The sequence below is a fragment of the Postia placenta genome (genome assembly GCF_002117355.1).
Source record: "Postia placenta MAD-698-R-SB12 unplaced genomic scaffold POSPLAscaffold_6, whole genome shotgun sequence".
Classification (NCBI taxonomy): domain Eukaryota; kingdom Fungi; phylum Basidiomycota; class Agaricomycetes; order Polyporales; family Adustoporiaceae; genus Rhodonia; species Rhodonia placenta.
This window is the reverse complement of record NW_020169837.1, coordinates 840233-862414: the sequence shown is the minus strand read 5'-3', so window position 1 is coordinate 862414 and position 22182 is coordinate 840233. Positions and strand designations below refer to the sequence as shown.

At 53.5% G+C, this 22182-nt stretch overlaps 7 protein-coding genes across 7 annotated transcripts; 3 read left to right on the top strand and 4 right to left on the bottom strand.

Annotated features, from left to right (window-relative positions):
• Positions 1 to 234: 234 nt before the first annotated feature.
• POSPLADRAFT_1046131 (hypothetical protein) lies at positions 235 to 4189 on the top strand (the record flags this gene model as incomplete). Its single annotated transcript, XM_024478953.1, has 6 exons — positions 235 to 1113; positions 1640 to 1707; positions 2032 to 2059; positions 2422 to 2572; positions 2635 to 3247; positions 3391 to 4189. 6 exons carry the CDS (start codon positions 235 to 237, stop codon positions 4187 to 4189), a joined length of 2538 nt encoding a protein of 845 aa, XP_024339519.1.
• A 503-nt stretch (positions 4190 to 4692) lies between these two features.
• POSPLADRAFT_1065866 (hypothetical protein) lies at positions 4693 to 7195 on the bottom strand (the record flags this gene model as incomplete). Its single annotated transcript, XM_024482004.1, has 7 exons — positions 4693 to 5066; positions 5124 to 5825; positions 6318 to 6417; positions 6475 to 6549; positions 6612 to 6758; positions 6814 to 6966; positions 7022 to 7195. The coding sequence occupies 7 exons, from the start codon at positions 7193 to 7195 to the stop codon at positions 4966 to 4968; spliced, it is 1452 nt and encodes a 483-aa protein (XP_024339518.1). The 3' UTR covers positions 4693 to 4965.
• A 910-nt stretch (positions 7196 to 8105) lies between these two features.
• POSPLADRAFT_1180811 (hypothetical protein) lies at positions 8106 to 9606 on the top strand. Its single transcript, XM_024488786.1, has 5 exons — positions 8106 to 8427; positions 8484 to 8887; positions 8946 to 9144; positions 9209 to 9316; positions 9369 to 9606. The coding sequence occupies exons 1-5, from the start codon at positions 8164 to 8166 to the stop codon at positions 9372 to 9374; spliced, it is 981 nt and encodes a 326-aa protein (XP_024339517.1). The 5' UTR covers positions 8106 to 8163; the 3' UTR covers positions 9375 to 9606.
• Positions 9607 to 10032: 426 nt separating this feature from the next.
• On the top strand, positions 10033 to 10668 carry POSPLADRAFT_1046128 (hypothetical protein; the record flags this gene model as incomplete). The annotated part of the gene is made up of 3 exons (XM_024478952.1): positions 10033 to 10073; positions 10126 to 10299; positions 10356 to 10668. 3 exons carry the CDS (start codon positions 10033 to 10035, stop codon positions 10666 to 10668), a joined length of 528 nt encoding a protein of 175 aa, XP_024339516.1.
• Positions 10669 to 12172: 1504 nt separating this feature from the next.
• On the bottom strand, positions 12173 to 15133 carry POSPLADRAFT_1065864 (hypothetical protein). Its single transcript, XM_024482003.1, has 11 exons — positions 14961 to 15133; positions 14721 to 14909; positions 14636 to 14655; positions 14417 to 14583; positions 14220 to 14356; positions 13807 to 14170; positions 13600 to 13753; positions 13475 to 13550; positions 13245 to 13422; positions 12526 to 13185; positions 12173 to 12468 (listed from the first exon to the last, which is right to left on the bottom strand). Exons 1-11 carry the CDS (start codon positions 15066 to 15068, stop codon positions 12287 to 12289), a joined length of 2235 nt encoding a protein of 744 aa, XP_024339515.1. The 5' UTR covers positions 15069 to 15133; the 3' UTR covers positions 12173 to 12286.
• Positions 15134 to 15717: 584 nt separating this feature from the next.
• On the bottom strand, positions 15718 to 18777 carry POSPLADRAFT_1180806 (hypothetical protein; the record flags this gene model as incomplete). Its single annotated transcript, XM_024488785.1, has 7 exons — positions 15718 to 17199; positions 17258 to 17359; positions 17442 to 17652; positions 17709 to 18273; positions 18327 to 18397; positions 18499 to 18572; positions 18638 to 18777. The coding sequence occupies 7 exons, from the start codon at positions 18775 to 18777 to the stop codon at positions 16035 to 16037; spliced, it is 2328 nt and encodes a 775-aa protein (XP_024339514.1). The 3' UTR covers positions 15718 to 16034.
• Positions 18778 to 20469: 1692 nt separating this feature from the next.
• Positions 20470 to 21263, bottom strand: POSPLADRAFT_1039708 (hypothetical protein). Its single transcript, XM_024477586.1, has 2 exons — positions 21039 to 21263; positions 20470 to 20985 (listed from the first exon to the last, which is right to left on the bottom strand). Exon 2 carries the CDS (start codon positions 20937 to 20939, stop codon positions 20541 to 20543), a length of 399 nt encoding a protein of 132 aa, XP_024339513.1. The 5' UTR covers positions 20940 to 20985; positions 21039 to 21263; the 3' UTR covers positions 20470 to 20540.
• Positions 21264 to 22182: the final 919 nt, after the last annotated feature.

The following is a 22182-nucleotide window of genomic DNA, read 5'->3' as shown; positions in this document are numbered from 1 at the left end:
CAACAAGATAATAATACCGAATTAGAATGCAGATAAGTACTGATTTGGACAAAGACCGAGAAGTTAGCGCGTGGCGCCTTCCGCCACACCTAAACGTTTAAACCCTCGAGCTCGGACCCGCTTCGTTTTTGTTCCCCCCACCAGAAATAATTGTAGGGGCGGAACAGAAATTTATCCGGTCACTCCGAACACGTTTATGCGCCGTTGTATGGCTGCCTGATCTCGGCACCGGCGATGTCGCAGTCGCGTCCCCTTGCTGCCCTTCCGGCCCTTAATCAAAATCACTTCCCGCCACCTACGGATATCAATGCTGACAGATCGGAAGAAATCTGTGCCACGCGAGTTGCTGCGCCTCAAAGAGCCACTTCATCGAGCCCTTTTAAGCGTCAACGCAGCGACACCTCCATCCACATCCATCTCAGTGCACCCATATTGCCAATGATGCAATCCCCCGATTCTCAGCCTATCCCCCTGCTATCCCCCATCATTTGCGCCACTGCAGAGGAAGTTTATATGCTCGATCCTTCGCCTTCCGATTTAGCGCCCCCATCACCCACCGGCACAGAAATCGTCATCGAGGGAGTTAAGAAGGAGTTCGACCAGGCCTTGCTGCCCCTGATACTTGAGGCAGAAGGAATTAAGGTGCGCGACTATGGCGCTGAGGTGATTCCCTCAGATCCTCGTGATCCGGAAATGTGGGACTACCCCATACAAGCGCTTGTGCGACATGACGTCCACATCCGAAGGAACCCAAGCAACAAAAACCCCATGAACCTCTCGGGGAAGACTTTATGGCGATTGTTGGACAGTGGCCTGGTTACCCAAGAAGAAGCTGTGCACAACTGGACCGCGGAGGATTGGCAGGCAATGAATGCCTACAAGACACGCCCCAGTGGCCCGTCTCCGTACCAAGTCTGTAATCTGGTTAGACCGACTGCGTCTTACCGGGAGCATATGCGTCTAGACTTTGTCCCGCCTTTGAAGGACGACAAGCAAGAGCACGAAATTTTCGTACCTCCCGACGTGCCTGGCATGGACGAGGGCGACGCTGTTGGTCGCCCACACTACGCGCCCAAAGACTGGGAGGAGAAGTACGATTCTAAAAAGCGAAAGGTCGGTGAGGCAGGTGTAGCTTCGCCAGTCCCTTCACCTCATCGTCGGGTGGTTTTACCTTATGGCGCGACGCCGGTATCTGTGCCACGGAGCACCACTCCAACAGGCTCGCAAGTACGCTCTCCGTCGAATTCCCCCACGCCACGCAGACGGACCACACGACCCATCGAGCGGATGGGCACGTTTAGGCGGTAGAAAGGTATCGAAGGATGAAGGAGCTGGAGGCGCATTGTAGACATACTCGAGGTTTGTACATTATAATCAGCAGCGTGTAGCCGTATACCCGCACACCCGCACAAGCCATTGACCACATCGACGTTCTGTTTCCATAGACGCATATACTTATATTATACTGAATACACGTGCTGTTCATAATGCGTTGTATCTGTTGATCAAGAGAAAGAGGGCCGGAAACGGCGCCTGCAATCGATAGCTGGAATACCGCAGGAGATCTCCAAACAGGACATAGTGTTTCCCTTGTATCACTCTGACTCTGCTCACGGTATCCTTTGTGCATCGTACCTAGCCAGGCGCATCACAGCTGATCAAAACGGACATGAGCTATGCTGCAGCTCTCGTTAAGGAGAGATATCAGTAAGCACGCGATTTTGAGAGCTTTCATCCTCATTCGCCTGAAACCGTACAATGGCAGGGGGTTATCACATTGTCACACTCTGGGAGGTAGAGGCCTATGGGTATGAATTCCGCCGGCGTAAGTCTGACAGGATGGCCAAGACGGACCTGCCCCGCGGTGTTCGGTTAGGACGACATGTCATGTGGACGGACCCCTGACAAAATCATGGCTGTAAAGAGCGCTGTTGTCAAGCCATTCAAGTTGGGTGTCTTGTCCGGAGGCACACCTAGCTGAAGACGCGAAGCCCCACGTAGTAACAGTATGGTATGAACCACTTGATGCAGCGGAATTGTATTCGGCGGAGAGCTGTTGGTACACTAAAACAAAAAAAAACTCGCCCGCCGCCGCCGACTGTTGCATCTTAGCGTTGTTTCGAGGAATGAGACTTAAGTGCGAAGTGGGCATGGCTCGGGCCACAGATAATAAATTAGTGGCAGGGTCCGTAGAAGCTGGTGATATATTTATGAAGCTCGCACCTCTATGATCCAATGGTTCAAACGTTCAAGGTCCAGCGGCTCAGGCTGGATGATGGATCTGGTTGGATCGAGAAGGAATCGAGGATTGGGAGAATTTGATGCGATCAATGATTTACTAGATCCATATTTGGGGTTATCGGCTATTCCCTGACTTACCCGTCAATTTGACCGATCATTCCAACTTCACTTCCAACACAGGCCGCTCAGGCAGTCCATCCTAGTTTCTTCGTCGGTGACCCCGCTGGGGTTGGTATTGTCCGTCTATTGGTCAAGTACTCGATGGGTCTCTCTGGCAGAAAGATCAAACAACGCATCCCAAACGACCCTAGGAACTTGTCTTGGGCAAATGGTGCGTATATCAAGACCAAGGTTGCAGAGTGGCATGTGAAAGCTGATCGCGTCCCGCTGAAGATGCCAGTAAATTCGGCACCTCCTACCTGCAGAAGTTCGGATGGGACTCGTCCGTTGGCCTAGGTCCCTCAGGTGAGGGTCGCACGACACACATATCCGTCCACCAGAAGCTAGACATGCTTGGCATTGGGGCCGACCATAGAAATAGCGAGGACGGGACCGCCTGGAAGCAGGGCCGCGACTTCGAAAACTTGCTGCGCAGGCTGAACGATAGTATGGGAAACGAGGATAGCTCGGAGGCCATAAAGGTGGACGGGTTTATTCGACCAAGCTCGACTACGGAACCCGCGGAAGACGACGCGGTTCCGCCGTCCAAGGCCTCTGACGAAGATGATGGCGACAAGCTTAAGAGAAGGAAGAGGAAACATGGTAAGGACAGGGACGCTGTAGACGAGGAAGAGACTGAGAAGGGGAAGAAAAAGCGGAAGAAGTCGAAGACGACTGATGATGGTGAGCCAAATGGGGAGGAGAGGAGGAAGGAAAAGAAGAAGACCAAAGCTATGTCCTCCGGTCAAGGCGAAGAGTTGCCTGCCCGAAGCAAAAGACCCTCTCAGGATGGTCTCCATGATGTCGTCGCGACACCTGCAGTGGCACCACTTGTAGTGCCCCGTCCGTAAGTACATCTTTCAATTGTTCCTGGCCTCAATGTTCTTCAGGAGATGCGTGCATAGTCTTGCACGTCCTATTCGTGACAGATAAATGTCGTGGCACTTCCCGTTCGTGAATGATAGTACATGCTAACACATAGTTCCTTAGACACCGCGCACACCGTGCACGACATATTGCATCGAAGGGCCTCGCGTCGAAATCAGCTACCGCTATCTCCGAAATCCTTGGGGTTGCCTCATCTACTACGACACCCCCGTCTACCTCGACCCCCATACTGTCAGCTGTCGATACACCCGTTGCAGACGCGTCGTCGTCCTCGGATCTCAAGCTGCAGGACTTGACTACCTCGACCAAGAGCGTCATGGATTACTTCCGCGAGAAGCTTGCTGCCAAGAGCAGCGGTGCTTCATCTTCGACTGCTGCCCCCTCACCTTCTTCGCCTGAAATCAACGACTATGATGACCGCCCCAAAGTAGGTCTGGGCGCGTCAAAGCTCCACCAGACGACCACTGATGCGGATGATGATGGTGATCGACCAAGAGGTGGTCTAGGGTCATCGAAGGCAAATACCATGATGGGCCTGCCGATATTTGCGGCTGCAGGTACGAACCCCTCTGCTGCGGCCGATGAAGCGGACAACCAGGACATAGATGAGGGATCAAAAGAAAGGCGCTTGAAGGAGAAGCGCAAGAAGAAAACGCAGGAGAGGAGCGATGAGACACTCCGTCCAGCAAGTGAGACTGCGGCCGACATGGACGCCGATCCTGGGACGTCGAAGAAAGAGAAGTCGAAGAAAAAGCACAGGAAAAAGGCCCTGGAGCAACCGGATGACAACCAGGAGGTCGTTTCGGCTGCTGATGGGACTGATGTGTTGCAGGGCCAAAGTGGAAGGAAGCGTGAGAAGTCGAAGAAGCGAGAACGAGGCGACAAGAAGGCTTCGGCATGACCTGCGCATATACATTTTCCACAGCGGCTTCAGCGTATGTACCTCAATTTGCGGATATGAATAAGGATCTATGACACAGGCTGTGTTTTCTAAGTGGGCGGTGAACGCTCAGTTGGATGGTTGGTACACAATTGGAATGTTCGCAATTCTGGCGCTGCCGTTGGTTGTTCCTGCATCACAGCCACGACGAATGTCGGCGCTCTCAATATTACGCGAGGGCATGCTCTCAAATCCCAACTGGTGTCAAATTGGCACTTCGCGCGCTGCATAAGCTTATGCTACGTCCAATTTGACATGCCATCTGTCTGGACCCGAGGCCCCGAAGGGTGGATGCTTGTAAATGTGTTCTCTCCACGATCTGACGGAAGGGCGGCGCAATAAAGCTCCGGGAAGGACAGCTATTTGATTTCTATTCCGTAAGGCCAGGCCTCTGCAGGGATGTATACGCCGAGAACATGTCTCATCATCGGCCGCCAGATGCGAAGAGTGCAACAAGTGTTCAATAGTCGATATGAACCAAATTCTCAAGTAGAAGTGCTATTTCACGAAGACGATGTGCGTAAAAATACATTAAGTTTAGTATGTGTCTCAGGTTCTCGCGCAATGTGGGATAATTGACCGCTGAAAGGATATACAAGCAATTGAAGGGGTATCGCACCGTGAATCGCCTAGAATAGTCCCCGTACATCCCTTCATAAAACAATAATATACACACACTGGTAATGGGGAGCCAGACACGGCAATAAATAAGACGAGGGGATGAGGAGAGGGCGTTATTATGACGGATACCATTGGCCAGCATGGAGAGCTCCGTACTCGGGGACCTGCTGTACGTAACTTTGACCGCCGTCCCAATGCGGTCCAGAGTTCTGAAAACCTAACGTCAATTCGTCATGCTGGTGGGAGACATAGCCTGCCTCCGGGTAGTTAAGACCCGAATGCATCGGCTGTTGGAGTGAATAGGAAAACCCATGCTCCTGCGCGGTCGGAGAAGCAGCCTCATATGATGGCTGGCCAGGAACGGCTGCAGACATTTCAGGGGTCATGGACGCCTGGATCGCGCCCGAGCGCAGCACTTCCTCGAATCTTGCAGCGACGAACGCCTCGTACTCCGGCGTCACAATGAACGGCTGGTCTTCGAAACTATTAGTAGGGCTCCCCGGTGCCGTCAGGCTAGGTGAAGGAAGAGGAGTCGAGGTCTGACTGCCCAGGGGCGTGTTGTCATATGAGACGCTGCCGCGTGGCAGGGATGACATCCCCGACGGCGGAGACATGCCCTCGAGGTTGTAATTGGCATCCGGGACTGAGGGCAGGTGAGTAGCACCTCTTAGCATCGCCGAAGATTGGTCATAAAATTGCTGTCCATGGGATAGAGCAGGCGTCCTTGCGGTTGCATGGTGGTATGCTAGAGCCTGCATGAGCTCTGCGCCTCGAGCAGCTGCGCGAGTGCCATGCTTGCGGTCTGCCGTCGAGCCTCTCGCCGACCATTCCATGGTGTGAAACTCCGTCAGTCTTGGTGTCATTGCTTGCAAGCTGAGCAGAGCGGCTGTGGTAGAATCTGGGGGCGAGCTCGCAGAGCCATTTGCGTGTCCTGGTGTAGTTGGGAGCCAGGGACCTCGGCTTCGGGCCCGACGGTCTGTTGGTGACATACTAGAGCGGGAAGATGAAACATCATGCATAGAGTCCGAGGCGATGGTGCTCGAGCCGTCATACGTCGGCGATGTCTCTGAAGCGTATGGCGAGGCAGGAAGGTCTAGACGAGGCAGTATAGGGCGTGCCGACGATAGTCGTAGGTCTGCTGGCGGTTGGCGCTTAGCCGCCTTGACGCCGTAGCTACGTTTCTTTGTCAAGCCATGCATGCGCTGTAGATAGCTCACTAGGCCGAGGGTGTCATTACTGGACCTGAGAGCTGCGCTGTCGTGGGCATCGATGCGTGGCGCGATTGTTGACGATAAAGATGAGCGCCGGCTGGATGTAGGTCTGCTCTGATGCGTCGGTGAAGGTGGCAGAGACATGGAATTCGGAGTGGTGGGCGTGCTGGGACACAGAGGGTTGCCCAATATTTCCGGGCTTGAGGCTATGGGCGAACAGTGAGAATATGGCTAAAGTGTCATTGTGGCTAACCGACCTTGACTCCCGTCACACAATGTGCCCGATAGCAGGACAGTAAAGCGAGACGTGTCGACGTGGAACCAGGGTGGGACTTCCGCAAGGCTCTGACAATAGCGCTGGCAGGTGGATGTGATCAGCATGGTGCTGACCGCAGTTCGGCGAGGACAACTCACAGCGCGATGAAATAATTCATGGAAGGCCTTCGCTTCGTGTGCTGGTCCCAAAATGAGGTGAAGACGCAGCTTCTCCTGCGTGGGCCAAATATTCCGCCGTCGTTAGAGCGGTCACAGAGCTCGACGCCGGCGCGCACCTGACATAATGCCAAGGAGATCCCGATCCACGGATCGATGCCACTCTGCATTGGGCTGGGACCGTCGCCGCCTCCCAGGAGAGGTAACGCAGCGACTACTATCAAGTGCTGGTGTCCGCTCTTCTGTCTGCTGGAGCTTGAGAAAATCTGTGCGAGTGCGAAGTCAGCAAAGACGTAGAGACTGTTTGATTGTGTCTCTCACATTCGTGGCACGGCGAATAGTAGATGTGGATATTGCTATGTCAGACTGCTGCCCGAGGTTAAGGTCGGGTATGCTGGCACATTGGCTGACGTCGTGGACGGTAGTGCTCAACGCCGAGAACGCTGGAGAGCTCGTGAGCCACCAGACACGCATCTATACAAATAGCAGAGATATTAGGGAAAAAATAGATCCGACGAGCGACACAAACCGGGACGGTCAAGTCGGCCTCTCTCAGGCTCTCCAGCAGCGCAAGTAGGTAGTGGTTACGGATATCCTCCCATTTACTGGCCATGAGTCGCGAGTCCTCGACGATTACAATCACGAAGACAGGATCATTCGAGTTGGTTGGAGCTGCGAATCGGGAGAAAGCAGTAGTCGCCATCGCAAGCATGTCCAGCACGAGGAAGGCTTCAGTCCGTGGCTGGAGGTTGGAGGCTATGAAGTCCTCAGTAGCTAGGAATGGTGGTCGAGGACGCTAAGAGTCGCATGCAGCGGCGAGAAAGGTGATAAGGTGAAGGGTATACCGATATGGGTCCCTGACCGAGTCGGACTTTCTATTATATATCTACGGTTGCTGCGCCAATGCGGCGCGGAGACAGACCAATGTTCGCCGCTCCCGAGAACAGAGAGCCGTACCAACGAAACGGTTAAAGCTTGATGGAAGCTGCCGGAGGATATCGACACCCAATGGAGCGGAGCTACACGAGTGTATTCTTCCGTCGCTAGTTGGCGGTATCACTCCAAGTTGTCTAAACCTGTTGTCTCGATTGCTATCAGACCGATCTTCTTTTGCCTCGTTCATAAGATGCTGCCGGGCCGTAACTTTCAGCGATGACCTGCACTGCCCCTGCAACGACGGTCTGAGAAAAAACCCTACAGTAAGCCAAACCTACGGTATCTCATGACCACGCTCATCTAATGCAAGTCTACTGATAATCCGTGACATAGACTTTCCCCAGGGGGCAGGTCCTCCACATGCCCATTCTTGGACGCGGGAAGCCGGCAGATCGGAGACCAGTCTATTGACTTATGCGCCTCAGCGAGCTGTGGGATCTCTCCCGTCAAAGATCGTAAAACCAACGAGGACTTCGAGGCTAATGTTCGAGACTTACAAGGCTTAAAACCTGCGGATGGTTAAGGCGGCAGCAGTACTCGGCGTGGCCGGAGCGGGCGGCGAGGGCGCGGAGCTAAATGCTGAAATCAAATTCGTGACCGTTGTCATTATTTGCGCATATTTGTACACACCGACTTGTGCCCACTTACCGCGAAGTTGAGCTGCTCACCGCGTCTACCATTCTCTCCGCTGTCCTCGTTCTCCCCGCCGTTCAGCTGACCAGTTCCTCCCACAACATGGCGGCGGTATCACTGTCAAACTCACCGATTACTCAGGTCTCGCAAACACCCGTGCAGACCAACCTGCAGCCCCACCTCTTGACGAGATTGCTCCTCGATTTACGCGGAAAGCGGTTTTCCGTGGACCGAGAGACTATTATGAACCTTCCCGAATCGGTTCTCCTCTGTCTGTTTCCGAACGGCCTCGTACTAAGTCGTCAAAGCGCGGCCTTATCAGATGGGGGCGATAATGACGACTATGAGGAGATGTACGCTGTAGACGTGCGTGTTGGTCATTTGGCCGCATCGGTGTGAATGCCTGCTGAACACGCCGTCAGTTTGATCCGGATTGCTTCTCATATGTCCTCACGTTCTTTCGCAATGCGTCAGACACGTTCTACGGGACACCCAGTTCACCTGGCCTATTCACGGCACAGCAACAGTTGGTCGAGGGTGGTTCTCCGACATCGGACTTTGGACCTGCACAGTCGCAGAACCCGCTTCTTGCCAAGCAACCCATCATTGTCCTTCGTGAGGAGCTTGAGTATTTCTCCATTCCACCGAAGGACAGCGGCGCGGTGACAAATAGCAGTGGCATTGCGAACGACGCGCTCCTGGATCTGAAGAAGAAATGCGGCGATTTTCTTCTGCACAAGCGAAACATCTTCACCGCTTTGCAGCGAAATGTTAATAAGGAGAACAACATTGCGGAGCAACATCTCATCGACATGCTGTGTATGAGGTCCGTGTTGTGATGTGGTTCCGTGACCACATGACCGTCATGCTAATTCCTGCTACAGTGGATTTGATCGAGACGACGAGTGGGGCTATCGTGCTATGGAACCTTCACGGTGTTGTATATCCTCGATAGCTCTTGTTCTATTGAAGACTGGAATTGTTCATCACCCTCCAAATGCCAGCGGTGAGAGACAAGTGACCATAGACTATAATCAGATGGCGACGGCGCAGAAGCTCCTGTTGTTCTGGCGTAAACCGGCGGTGAGTGTTCCACTTCTGTTCCGGCCCTTTGCGTTCATATCCTGATAAGCTTCCGTCATCTTAGCGGAAGTGCTGGTGGGATGGCATCGAGGTGAACATGGCACAACCTGGAGAACCAGAGAAGCCGGTGAAGCTATGGGCGCGGAGAGTTTGGACGCTCGAATTGAGTCTGGTCCGTGATGCTTCGTGTCTCGCTATGTCTTCGGTACTAACATGTGCTCTAGGTCTAACGCTGCCAGGTCATTGGCGTATCTGCTATTCCTCTTACTTACTCCTGTTACTCTCATGTCGGACTATCTGGATACCCCCATTTTGTGGCGCGCTTGTGGTCACCACAGGCATAATATGTTCCTTCCGCTCCGCGTGGATTTACGTGAACTGGTTTCGATTGCAATCATGTACGCTGATGAGCATGCGCGTGTATCCGCAGCTAGTGAATGTCATTCATGTCAACGAGCCAGTAAATAGCGGAACTTCGATTGCTCGGATGTCTGGTGACATACGCACGGATGATTGCCCCGACCGCTTCATGCTGAACCAAGCCCGAACAGAATGAACTAAAGCTTTGAGATTCACAGTGTCTCTAGCCAATCATAGAAGGTATGTTAGTATATTCTTATTTCTATTGGTTACATAATTCTATGATAGTTGTGATGAGCTCCGCCCAAACTCCGCTTGATGGTCTGCTTTCCCTTATTTGTCCATGGTAGTTCATTGTCCATAGTAGTTCAGAGCTGAAACAAGGAGGACGCCATTGTCTCTTGCTTGGTTCTTGCCGTCGCTTCTCAGCCGCGTTTTGCAGGTAGGTCTTTCTAAAATGAATCGCTTATTCTCATGTTGATAATTTTACTACAATCTAGAAGATTTATTGTCTCGTAGAAGCCTGTCATGGATTTTGATTTAGAGTCTCTTGTAGATGTTGAGCAGAGGTTTGTCAGTTCCCCTAGCCCTGTTTAGCTCTGAAATGTATTTTGAGTGTAGATTCTACGATGACGGATACCACGACGGATTCGCCCATGGCAAAATTCACGGTTCCATAGAAGGCAGAGCCCTCGGCAGGGAGAAAGGGTTTGAGATGTGGGAGGAGCTGGGCTTTTACGAAGGTTTTGCCCTCATGTGGCAGGCGATCCATGCTCAACAAAGTAGAAACGAAGAGTAAGTAGGCCAAGTCGACCTGTTGGGGATACCTGTTGTTCATCGATATCACCTAGCCGCACAGCCCACCACATCCGCCAACTCTTGGACTTGATCGGGCAGTTTCCTCGCGTGAATCCGTCCGCGACTGAACCTTCCGACCTCGATATTCCGAGGCTATTCCGGCAGATCCGCTCGCGTTACAAAGCTTTATGCGCGACATTGGGCGTGCGGCCGACTCTTCGGGCTGCGGACTCCATCGCCCCCAACTCTTCGGAGGACGCTGAAAATGGGAACAGTCAAAGTAGCACCCGGCCGAGTGGATCCAAGAGCGTATGGCCCGTGCAAAGTATCGATAATCAGCGGTCAGGAGAACAGTTCAGCTTCTAAAGACAATCACGCGGGTTGCGTGCCCAGCGCAAGGGAGAAGTCGTCGGAGGCAAGTCGACACCTCCTGTTCCTGATCGGTCTCCGTGCGTCCGCCCGGTCAACCTCATGAAATCATGCAACTGATCTGTTAGATTGCTCCGTCCTCTATCGGTTGCGCTACCAGGACACGACTTGCTCCATAATTGCCGTTGGCCCCAACATCTTCGTACAACACTCGCGCTCCGCATGAGATCGCCATTTAACACCAATCCAGTTCTGTGGATCACGTGTCCGGAAGTGGGAAAACGCTCCCACTTCTATGAGAACGTGCGGAACACATGTGGTGTATAAGCTTCATTCTTCTCCGTGAAGGTGGGCTTTCGTAGGAGATATCGGACGTCAGACTTTTGGTTCATAGAACATCGCTATGAATAGTGTCTGTAAATGAAAATTCCCACAGCGGGTATGTCATCGGTTTCGTAGCGGTCGCTCTGTCCGTTTCTCCGGCGATCAAAGTCCTCAGTCTTATTCCCTCGTTCTCAGCTGCGTTCGCTGTGAATGTCTTTCATCGGGGCTGTTACACTGTAGCTGCCTTCTTGTGTCCCATGCAAGTCATTTGCGCAGCTCGTGGCCTCCTCATGTTCATCTCCTCAGACAGTGTGATCTTCGTATAACCCATCGTGGTATCGTCGTGGAAAGATTTTGTTCCGTCTTCATCGCACGTTTCTGGTATCGTGTTGCATGTGCTTCTAATCATAACGTGAATACAGGGACAGGCAGCCCCTTGAGTTCCCCGATGTATTGCGTATGTGCAAGGCGAACCACGACACATCGTTTATCCTTGTACCATGACGCGTTGTGATATCATAATTCTGTGAGTGAATGAGGAATCCCTGGCTACTCCGTTACCCATGGCTTTATCTGATCCTATCCAGGGTCCAGGATCTCCGACGCTACTGGTATCTCAAGCGCAGTCAGCTGGTGACAAGATAGCTCCGATCCGCTGGGAAGTGGCTGTCCTCGGATTTTGCCTCTGGCTGTATGCCTCGGTGGGAGTCAAGGTGCGCTTCTGCCCGAGCCCTCATTGTCTGGGCAATGTATGGCATGCTGGCAGCCTTGACAGACACACCAATAGCTCTTCGATAGTGATATGCAAGAAGACGATATACTGAATAAGCTCGGATTTATGCGTACCGCCGTGCGGGATGTCGGGATTGCCTGTATCGCAGCCATCGTTCCGCGTGAACCATTCGGACCTATGAGTTATTGACATGGAACAGCAGGTGTTGTTCATGTGGGCCTTGTGATTTGATTTGTAGGTGAGACGGGCAGAGACGATTGTCGCCTTACTGCCTTGGGGTCGGACCTACCGAGCGCCGCAGCTTTGAAATCCCTCGCACTTTGATCCCAGTTGAGCTGAATAGGCGAGGTCAGACCAACCATGTCTAGTCTCTGGTTCGAATCCTCCGGTACCATAAACCTCGCGAGAGACGGTCGGTCGTCTTCACCCAGAGTTAACCCATTCACTGGCCATACAGACAGCATGAATACATCTGGTCAGATACCATATTTGATACGTATACATTCTCCTTGTTACAATCATTATTGATATTCTCTTCTGCGACTTTTCTTGCACCACTCAGTTGGAACAGCACGCGCCTGCACCGTTCTCTGAGAACGCAGGCACACTGCGATGATCATTTGCTCCTGGAACATCCATGCTAGGGTTGCTCTTGAAGAAATTTGTCGGCCTGAACAGGAGGTTGACGTGCTCGACAGGCATCACAGGCCAATCCTCTGGTCTCGGGATGTGGGTAACACCTGGTACAGACCGGTCAGTGCATATGCACCTCCTAGACGGCATTGTAAATCACTCACCGGTGGTGATGTACACAAGGACATCCTCCTCAGCAAGGTTGTCGTCACCTTGCACCCATTTCTCCAGCGAGTCCTCGGGCGCCTCCCTGGTCTGCGGAACATACTTGCCCGACGGCCACATTCTTCCGCCCTTGGGTGTCTCGACATCCTTGACGACCCACAGTGGCTTCTTTGCGAACGGTGCCCTGACCGCGACAACGCCATCCTCGCGTCCCATAAGCTTCGTGGCGGCGCCTTTAAGCCCAGTGATGCTGTATCCGACGAACTTGCCCGAGTACGGGTGCCGCTTCTTAGGGTTGATGATCGACCATCGGCGATCCTTCTCGTAGCTCACTTCGCGTGCGCCTTCGCTCTGGACGGTGATCGGGTGATCCGCAGTGAGGAACGCATTGCCGGCATAGTTGGCTATAGACCCCGTCGGCGCATCCGGCAGAGGTATGATATCGGTCTCCACCACCGTGTTGTGCAGACCATCAATCATGGGGTCGACCCTGATCGAAAACAGGTGCTGGTGATAGTGCGCGTTGATGCCCGGCGCAAGGGTCGTCCCAAACCTGGTAGGTTCGTCCTCGTTTTTCACGTAGACCTGGACAATACCCGTCAGCCGGACCTCGAGCTCGATGTTCCCGTCTTGGTAGAAGTAGTAATTCCAGATGTATTCTGCGGGTCAGGATGTAGTCAATGCCATGTAATCATTGCGGATCACTGGCGGAACTGACCGTAGTTGGCCAGAGTGCATATCATACTGACGACCAATCGACGACTGCGCACAGCATGAGCGCGACCTCCCACACGGAAGTCAGTATGCTTCCACAACAATCCAGCATCCTCTTCGTGGATGCAGACCACGTTCTTGATCACAACCGCACTCCCGTCGTGAGCGACATACGAACCAGGCTGGAGGCCGTATTCAGCAAAAGGAGCCTCCTATCGTGCCACAGCTCCTTACCAAGTAATGAATCGTTCCGAGGCAGTCACAGCCCAGCGAAAGCTCGTTGGCCATGGTACCCATGCCGTATTCGCCACTAAGCACCGTCAGCCACGCGGAAAGAAGGGCACACAGCTATAACTCACACGTCGAACGCATGTTTCCTTGGGTGAGGGTGCTCCGGCGCACCATACGGGACGACCATCTCAGCGAGGGAGAGGCGATAGAAAATCGGCCGTATATTCCCATCGTCGTTGTAAGTGATAGTAGAAAGCGCAATTCCCTCTCGATGGTGGAACGCTGTTACCTGCGTGAGTCGCCGTGTCCGATGGTTCGCCTTTTTCTTGACTTACCGATGTGCATCTTCCACTTCTGCCATTCCAACTCGTGGCCGTCGATCTTGAAGCTGACACCCTCCGGCTGCACGACATGGAGCGGTTTCAAGTCGTCCCTTACTTTGAAGTTGTCGCCAGGCTTCTCTGCCATGAGATCCGGGAGGAAGTCCCATGCCTCGCGTGGCGGTGGGACTCGCTCGCGCTTGGATGCGGCCAACGAGTCTTCTTCCAACGGCGGCGGGACAGTCGTCGGAGCTGAGAGCTCAAGCTCAAGCCCGCTCTTAGTGAAGAACGAGTTGGGCGATGCTTTCGGCAGATACCGCGGAGGGAAGTCGATATGAATGACTTTCTGAGCGATGGAGTCGACTACAGGTATAAAATCCTAACACCAGCGTCAGCGAACAATCAAGTGCGATCGCTGTAATTCATACCATAGGGTGGGCATACAAGTTGTCATGACGAGAAAACCGTGCAAATAGGAGGGCCTGTTGAATGCGGCTCTTCTTCGGGAAGCGCGAGTCGTAGCCGATGGCCCATCCATCGGCATGCAACTGCTCTGGCAATACACCTGTTCGCGAGTGCGCTGTGAGTGCGGCCTATAACGTTACGCACACTGATGCTTTCTCACCAACATCGGCAGCAAGCTTCTGCACTTGCTTGTCTTCCCGGATGATCTTTTCGCACAGGAGAAGCTCTTCGACGGAAATCTGAGGCTGCACGCCCTCAGGTAACTTCTCGAGCGTTTCCACCTCCCATTGCCCATCCTTGAGAGCTAGAACGGTATTGTACGCATGTCTGGATACGCAATGAGCAGCTGGGGGCCTTCATGAAGAGGCAAGCGAGATACCCTGTAACGACATCAAAGAACTGATCGAGCCACCGATCGCGTTAGGTTAGCCGTTACGGGCCAGCGTAGATCATCAACAACGTACATCGACCTCAGCCTTCCTTATGATTTCCGTTGCGCGCTCGGGTTTCTCGCCAGGGTCGAGCGGGATTCCCAGGTAAGCGAGGACAGCTTTCTTAGGGGGTGGAAGGAGATAGCTTGTAATGAACCTAATGGCCTTAATGTCTGTATTCGCTGCGGTATGGCGCCGCACACCGAGCGACACTGCGACGATCTAGATGGATGATTTGTCAGGCCTCCGGATTCCGCATCCCGTGGTACTGACCTCATCGGGAGTCAAAGGGTCCAAAGGGTGCTTGAATGAAGGCAGCTTTGCGTGAGTAGTGTTCTGGACGGATGTCGCTGTGCTGGGGGCCAGGTTCGTGTCCGCCATATTGCTGGGAGATGATACAGAGTTCACACTGGCGCTCTCAAGACAGGAGCACTACTTATACTCAAAGGCGGCGGACTCGCGCGTCCATTCGAGCTTGATCGACTTACGTTTCCAGATAGCTTGAATTGAATGTCAACCCGAGGCGCGTGCCACAATTCTCGGCTAGATAACGATAACGACAAATTCAAGTCTCACTAGCGCTCTCGCTTTCGCCATTTGCGTCACTGGCAGCAAGTGTACTGGACTATTTGGACGCACACAGGAAATGATACAACCATGCTTGTGACATCGGAAATATTCTTTCAATATGTCGTTGAAAGCAGCCAGTAATATCCCAGAACTGAGGATCAAGATATCGATGCTCACTTCCATCGCCTCCAGCACATTCCAAGTTCGGTGAATATGCCTTGAGCCGGCACAGACAGGAGGCAACACTTTCAGAAGACTCCCTGCTGATGGGCTCAACACATCCGGCATTTCTTTCCGCCCTGGGCGCATAGGTCTTCGGTCAGGGAGCCTCTCAAGCGCACCAGTGGACTGTCGCACACTCGACAGGAACTCGCTATTGTACTGATGGCACGACACGCTAGATTCAAATGCTAAAGTCGTGCGTTGAAGGCAGGCAGCCAGCGAAGTGAGTGGAAGGATTATGACAATAACGAAATGTATTAATTACGAACTATGTACTTGAGCCTGTCCCAGTGGCAAGAACACACCCCTTTTTCGAGCTGCCCTAGCCGTGATACAGGGTATAAACAAAATACCAATGCTTGCTATCTATATATCACAAATGCTCCAGAGTCATAACAAAATGCCCGGCGACTCCAGTCCATGCGGCGTTGGCACCGTCAGACATGGAGATTCTGTATGTAATTTTTGCTCGCCCGTGCGGACGATATGTACCGATTGCAAAATAGCGCATCGAAAGCACAGCAATCAGGCTAGAGCGACGGTGTAAGAAAGCGGTTACACGATCGACTTTACCAGTAAACCCTCTAGCCTGCAGTATTCTGGCACGATAGCGGCGTATGACATGAACGCATCCACGTCGGGCTCTGCAACCTTGACGAGGCCGAGTTGGACCTCCGCCTCGGACGTCGGCATTGCAGTGACCGGAGTCAATGCGGCTGGGGTGGAAGGTACTGCAGCCTCTACCCCAGTCCCGTCCGCGTTTACGGTATTGGTGCCACTGAGGTCGGGTGTGGTGTAGGCCGTCGAGGGCGTATCTATCGTGCTGCCCGTCATCGTCGTGCCGGCGGTGGAGCTAGTGAGCGTTCTCAGTCGGCCAAGATCTCCCTCCCCGAAGCCAGAGTTCATCCCAAAGGAGCTCTGCATTCCACCCATTTTGTCCATCTCTTCCTCCTCTTCCTCTTCCTCGACGAGGATTGTGGCTCCAAGAGCTGAGCGCGGCCCATGTCCGTAGGGCGTGCTCGCGCCGCTTCCTGTAGCACTTGGCGCCCTGCTGTTGGTGCCCGGAGCGTTCACGTTTGTCCGAATAGGCACACCGCCTGCTACTGCCCAGCGCTTTGCGAGGAGTCGCTTAATCTCTTCCTCGAAGCCACCGCGGCCGGTACCAGCGGGCGTGCCCTTCTCCTTGCCCCACACCCATCGGGCAACGTAGGCACCTCCAAGCGCTGCGCGAGCGGGGAATCCTGGGGGCGGAGCGTTCCGGTGTGGCACGACTTGCGCTGCATCGACCTGAGTGGTAGGTACCAAGACCGGTGCATTGAAGACATCGCCCGCAAGATTGGCGATTGACGGGAAATTGGCGGCGGCGCCAGTGCAAATGACGCGTGAGGGAAGCGGAGTGTAGTCGTATGGATCGAAAGGAAGGCCCATGTGGTTGGCTGTGTTGCTTGCACTGCGTTTTTGCTGGGAGATAGGGCTGGGAGAAGAATTTGCGCCACGACTGCGCCCTGCATTGGAACCGAGTACACCCGTAGCTGCCAGACGAGACCAGCGGACGCGGAAGGACAAGATCTGGCTTTCGAGTAGACATCGGGGGTTCGCGCGCAAATCGCGGAATTCGTTGACTTTCACCCCGGTTTCGAAACGGTAGATTCCCTTCACATGGGAAAACGGGTAACTGTCCGCCTGCAGAATCCAGAAGCTGAAGAGCTTGTCATCAAGGCTGTCGCAAACGTCCGTCAATTTAATCGAGTTTCAACTCCGCGACAACCCGAACGTACCCAATCGAGCCGCCAGGGGGAACGATGGCTACTAAGCGGTCGAATGCGCTCCAACTCTTCGTGTACATGTCACGAACGAGGGCTCTTGGTACATCTGCATTCCTGCAGCACGCTCAGTCAACTACCCTGTCACTGACTGGTACAGGACCTGCAAAGGCAGCCGCAAGGAAAAGACCAGACGTACCTGCTGGTCAGCATTGCGACATAACGCTTCCTCTCGCTAGCATCCTGGGCGGGGTGTGGGAACAAAGTGTACAGACGAGTTGGTACATAGTTCGATGCCGGAGCAAGCATAACATCCATGGGCCCAAAGGACAGGACGGCATCGGAAGGCGTTGGGCACACAGAGAGGTATGTCGAAAGATAGTCTGCAGTGAAAGGCGTAACGATAGCGTCTGTGACCGACATATCATTGACAACCGTCCAATAATCACTCCAGACCACCACGCACCAGGATCGAACCCATATCGGTCCACCAGGTATCGCGAAACGTTCCCAATTCTCCTCCGCCCTCCTGAGATATCCACATCGCCTAGCCAACTCCAGATACGCCTACCTTCCTCCCGATTCCCGCCTACGATCTCCATGACCTCGTCGTCCCAATGGCTCGGAACGCCGCCTGCTTGTGCGCCGCTGTGCGCCCAGAGGCCCGTCGCACACGCCTCCGCCTCCCCCATGCCAACGAACGCGCCACAGACAAGGCTAGCGAGGAACGAGCTAGCAACCTGCACGCGCCCCGTGCGTGCCCATACCTCTGGCCACGCTTCGCGTACGCGGAGCAGCTGCGCTGCGAGGAGCGACGCGTGCGCACACGTACCGACGCGAGCTGCCATCAGGTCGGGCCCGCCCAGCGCGGCCTCCAGTGCGAGCGCATGCGTGTGCGCCGACGTGTCCTGCGCAACAGGCGAGTTGGGCAACGAGAATGACTGAGGGGATATCTGCGCGTGCACGGGCAGCCGCGGATCAAGGTTCTGCAGTTGCGGCATCTGGCTCGCCTTCCACCATACGAGCGCATGCTACGAGCGAGCTGGACATGAGACCAGTATAAACGAAAACACGAACGACATACCTGCGCAGCCCCGCCAATACCTTTGATCCTCGACACGTCGTATGCCTTGCTCAGTTTCTCCAAGAGTACATCTGCAGGGCCACGTCGATATATTGGGAAGGTGGGTCGCACGGGGTTCAGATCAGCGATTGGAACTAAGAACGACAGGGATCTGGTCCCGCGAAACACTCACCGAAGGCCTTCATCCACATCTCCACCGGCGTGGTGTATGCATCACCAGGCGTGGTGAAAATGCCGCCCTGAGTCCTGAGTGACCGATCCATAGTCCTTCAGCAGCCGCTGTGTGTCAATGGGGACTGAAAAATACTCACTGGTATTCCGGCAGCTCGGTGTCGAAGTCTACCGCCTCTACGCCCACCAACTCCAGGTTGTCATCGACAATAGATGCTCGAAGCTGGTCAGTCGCAAGCTCGAGGCCCAGGAAGAACGCTCCCATTGCTTTGGGCGGCATGGAGACGACGGTGAGCTTCAGAAATTGTGGGGAGACAGCGGTTCGTCGAGATCTCGAGAAATTAGGATGGTCTTCCCACCCGTCGTCGTCGCCCGTGTCAAAAGTGTTAGGGACGGTGGTCGTGAGTAAGAAACGAACGGGAAAGACGCCTGCTAGAACAGAAAGCGGTTCTCAGGCTTTCGTTCGCGTCCATCAGCATCACCCATGGCTTGCTCCGGCGCCAATGTTTGCCTCATGTTGCTCGATTCCCACGGCATGGAAATCCCCGACCTACAGCCTGATTCCCGCCACAATTGTCGACAACCAGAAAGGATGGAAGGATGTTAATGCAGCACGGGTATATTCTGGCAGTAATCGTGGACATACACTATTACCCATGCAGCCATCTTCAGCTTAGGTACGCACCGAGGCAATTCAGACCTATATTGTTAGCAAGCATCACGCTATGGCTTCAGGAAGAATATATGACGGGCTTGCCGTCCCCATCACGGTAGTATCATTAGGTTGTAGGCATATAAGGACGGAACTCTACGACTGACCCTCATTATTCTGAGGTGGGAGTCCCAAGCGCGAAGACAGATTGTCGGTTGTCGGCGACGGCAAAGCGATCGCGAGGTGTGGCCTATGTAGTATGCGATGTTACGCAAATTACTATTCAGACGACCTGCCCAACGATCACCACGGAGGACTTAGGTCGGACGCACTTTGCTGGCGGCATGCCGTCTCACCGTATAGCAATTCATCCTAAACATAAACGTTGACCAGGAATTGTCAGCATGTGCTTACAAGAATGTCTCTCAAGTTTAGGGTGAGCGTCCTGGGGTTTGCTAATTGCAGATCAGCACCAATACGGTGTCAGCAAGGTATGTAAGGCCTGAAGGCCTACTTAGCTGCTTCAGCATCCATTCCAGGCCCTTAACTCTCCGGTACTCATTGTGGAAATATGCACCGCGAAACAGCGCACTCGTTAAGCCTCAATAAATCAGCATATCTACCATCTGGTCCTATTGGGACGCAATGCCGTGACGACGCGTTCGACGCGTTCGTGTCTGATCACGTGTAGCGCGTCGTGTAGCGTCTGTTTGGGTTTTGCCTTCGGACAGGACGGCGCCACACGCCCTCCTTTATCCTTACGTTCTTTGCGACATAACAATATGTCAAGCCCTTTCCCACTTGACTCAAATCGCATCGACTGAGCTTCCTTATTTCAATAATCAACAAGTGTCATTTTCTGTGAGAGAGATAAAGCGACTATGGGCTGTTCACGTCAAGGTTTCAGGAGCTAAAGCACATCTTCGACAACGCTATCGAAGTTAGAACCTAGGAAACAAGGGTACACGGTACATTGGTATCGTAGCTGTTGGGGAGCGTAGTGATCCCTCTTGTGTTTCAGCAGTGAGTGGTGCTGTGTGCACACCCCATCCATTTTATTGTGTATAGCAACAGGGCCGAGACGAGTCGTTTAGCCTTCTGGATGCTAGTTGACTCATAATGACGGGAGGTAGGGCCTAATATGCTAGGTTGTCAACCTTGGAACCTTGCAAGCGTCGATGAGAGACTACCATCTACAACCACACATCGACATTAAATGCTACCCAGCACGCGGCGTATTGGTTCGTCTTCTCCACGCAATCACATAGAAAGATATCGCTGCTTTGGATTCAGCCAACGATCATAGCCGCATTGATTGTGAGTACAGCATCTCTCGGTGCTCATGTTACATGCTGATTACAGCCCGCTCATGCTACATACGGTCATACATTCTACTTCGGTCTCAACGGATTCTCCCGATCATCGAGATTCAAGCTGAGCAGCAACAACGCATTGTCGTTCATGACATCGCTTTGTTCGTCTTCGTCCTCGTCGTCGGCAACCCGCGCCCATTCCGCCTCCGTGAATGCATAGACGGCCGCACTCGCAAGCCGGCGTTCACGCGTCACCTCTGCACCGGCCTTCCAGCTCAGGTCGTCTAGAGTCAGCTCCCCGGAATCGAGGCGGAAAGCAAGCGATCGGATGCACGTGTAGTCGTCGTCGCTAAAGTCGGGAACGGGCAGCCGCGTGCGGGAGACATTGGTCAAGGCATCGCACACAAAGCAGACGCCCTTGGACGAGTTTGTCCACCTGATGGGTGACTCCGCTTCCTGGACGTCGTTGGACGACATTGTGTGTGCGTGATAGGTGGCTGCCGACGTGCTTTCAGACAAGGGACTATAAGCGCAGCGGGTGAGCGTTTGTATCGAGTAGTTGGAGACTGAACTTACGAAGATATAATTTCACAGAAACGAGGCGTACTTGTGAGGGTGGTTCTGTCAAGATGCGGTCGCGCTAGGTAAAAGCTTAAGGATACTTCTGTAAAGGTATTGGGCGCGCTAGATGCACACGATTCGAGAGATCTGATGTCCTGACCGAGAAGCACGATGTTTCAGGTTCAAGAAGATCGTGGGAAGATGGGTCTTCGCTGGCTTGGATTACAGGATGGGCGCGCTCTGTACTTTGTTAGATGCACTGCAACATGATACATGTGCTCGGGTTGTCATTGATCAGAAGTTATAATATCTAGCGCCGTGGCCATCGATCATTGCTCCTGGAGGTGGTACAAAGGCGCCCAAAAGCGAGGTGCGCGTATGATGCTGCTTCCGTCAAGATGTGTTCACGCTAAGTACGTAGATGCTAAGGGCGACTAGCCCGAGGCGGCATGAAGATTCAGTTCTCGAGAACATTGTGGGAAGATGGGTTGCGTTATTTTATCCGCCTGTGCGTGTGGTCCGTGCTGTGTTGTATCATCCACTGCCACCTCTGCTCGCAGGGGCAGTCTTTCGTGTTGTGCCATTAATCGTTGCCGCTGAGCCACCCGCTCGCCGCCTCCGATCATGCAGGATATGACAGAGACTTGTGATACCCAGGTCGAATCCCTTGTTCAACATTACTGATTCCCAGACATCATATAGTGATTTGCTAGGAAGATGCGTACGTAGGCCCCACTTGCGTATGCGGTACATGGTGCTGAGCACATCAGACTACGATCTTCGTGCGGAAGCCTGAAAGAATGGTTGTTAGATCATGAATCGTGTGCATGCTAAACGGCTGTGCTCGGGCAAAAGAAGGGCTCGTTTGGCCTGCGGGCCCCACATAGGCGAGTCCGACCCACACTGCTCTACGAGAGATGATACATGAGACAGGTAACAACTCCCCTAGTTCCCCTTGCTCACAGGTCTGGCGAAGGAGGGAAGGTATTCCCGGTGATGGCCAACTCGGCTGAGCGGGGACGGGTCCGACGAGCAGCCGCTGGTTGAGCAGTATATAAGGAGCGGGCAGACAGTCTGCATTCCTTATCGCTGTGCGACCTTATTCCTCTTCACGTCTTAGTTCTCTTCATAGGTGCTGCGCGGTAAGTGGATGTCCCTG

Excerpts from the sequence above, each read along its gene's own strand:
- POSPLADRAFT_1180811 (XM_024488786.1), top strand. The coding sequence starts at position 8,164 with ATGGCGGCGGTATCACTGTCAAACTCACCGATTACTCAGGTCTCGCAA. Across the intron at positions 8,428-8,483 it reads AGGAGATGTACGCTGTAGAC|TTTGATCCGGATTGCTTCTC; the intron begins GTGCGTGTTGGT and ends ACACGCCGTCAG. Across the intron at positions 9,145-9,208 it reads TGTTCTGGCGTAAACCGGCG|CGGAAGTGCTGGTGGGATGG; the intron begins GTGAGTGTTCCA and ends CCGTCATCTTAG.
- POSPLADRAFT_1065864 (XM_024482003.1), bottom strand. The coding sequence starts at position 15,068 with ATGGCGGACACGAACCTGGCCCCCAGCACAGCGACATCCGTCCAGAAC. Across the intron at positions 14,584-14,635 it reads TTCTTTGATGTCGTTACAGG|ACATGCGTACAATACCGTTC; the intron begins GTATCTCGCTTG and ends TTGCGTATCCAG. Across the intron at positions 13,423-13,474 it reads TCGGAACGATTCATTACTTG|CCTGGTTCGTATGTCGCTCA; the intron begins GTAAGGAGCTGT and ends TACGGCCTCCAG.
- POSPLADRAFT_1039708 (XM_024477586.1), bottom strand. The coding sequence starts at position 20,939 with ATGTCGTCCAACGACGTCCAGGAAGCGGAGTCACCCATCAGGTGGACA.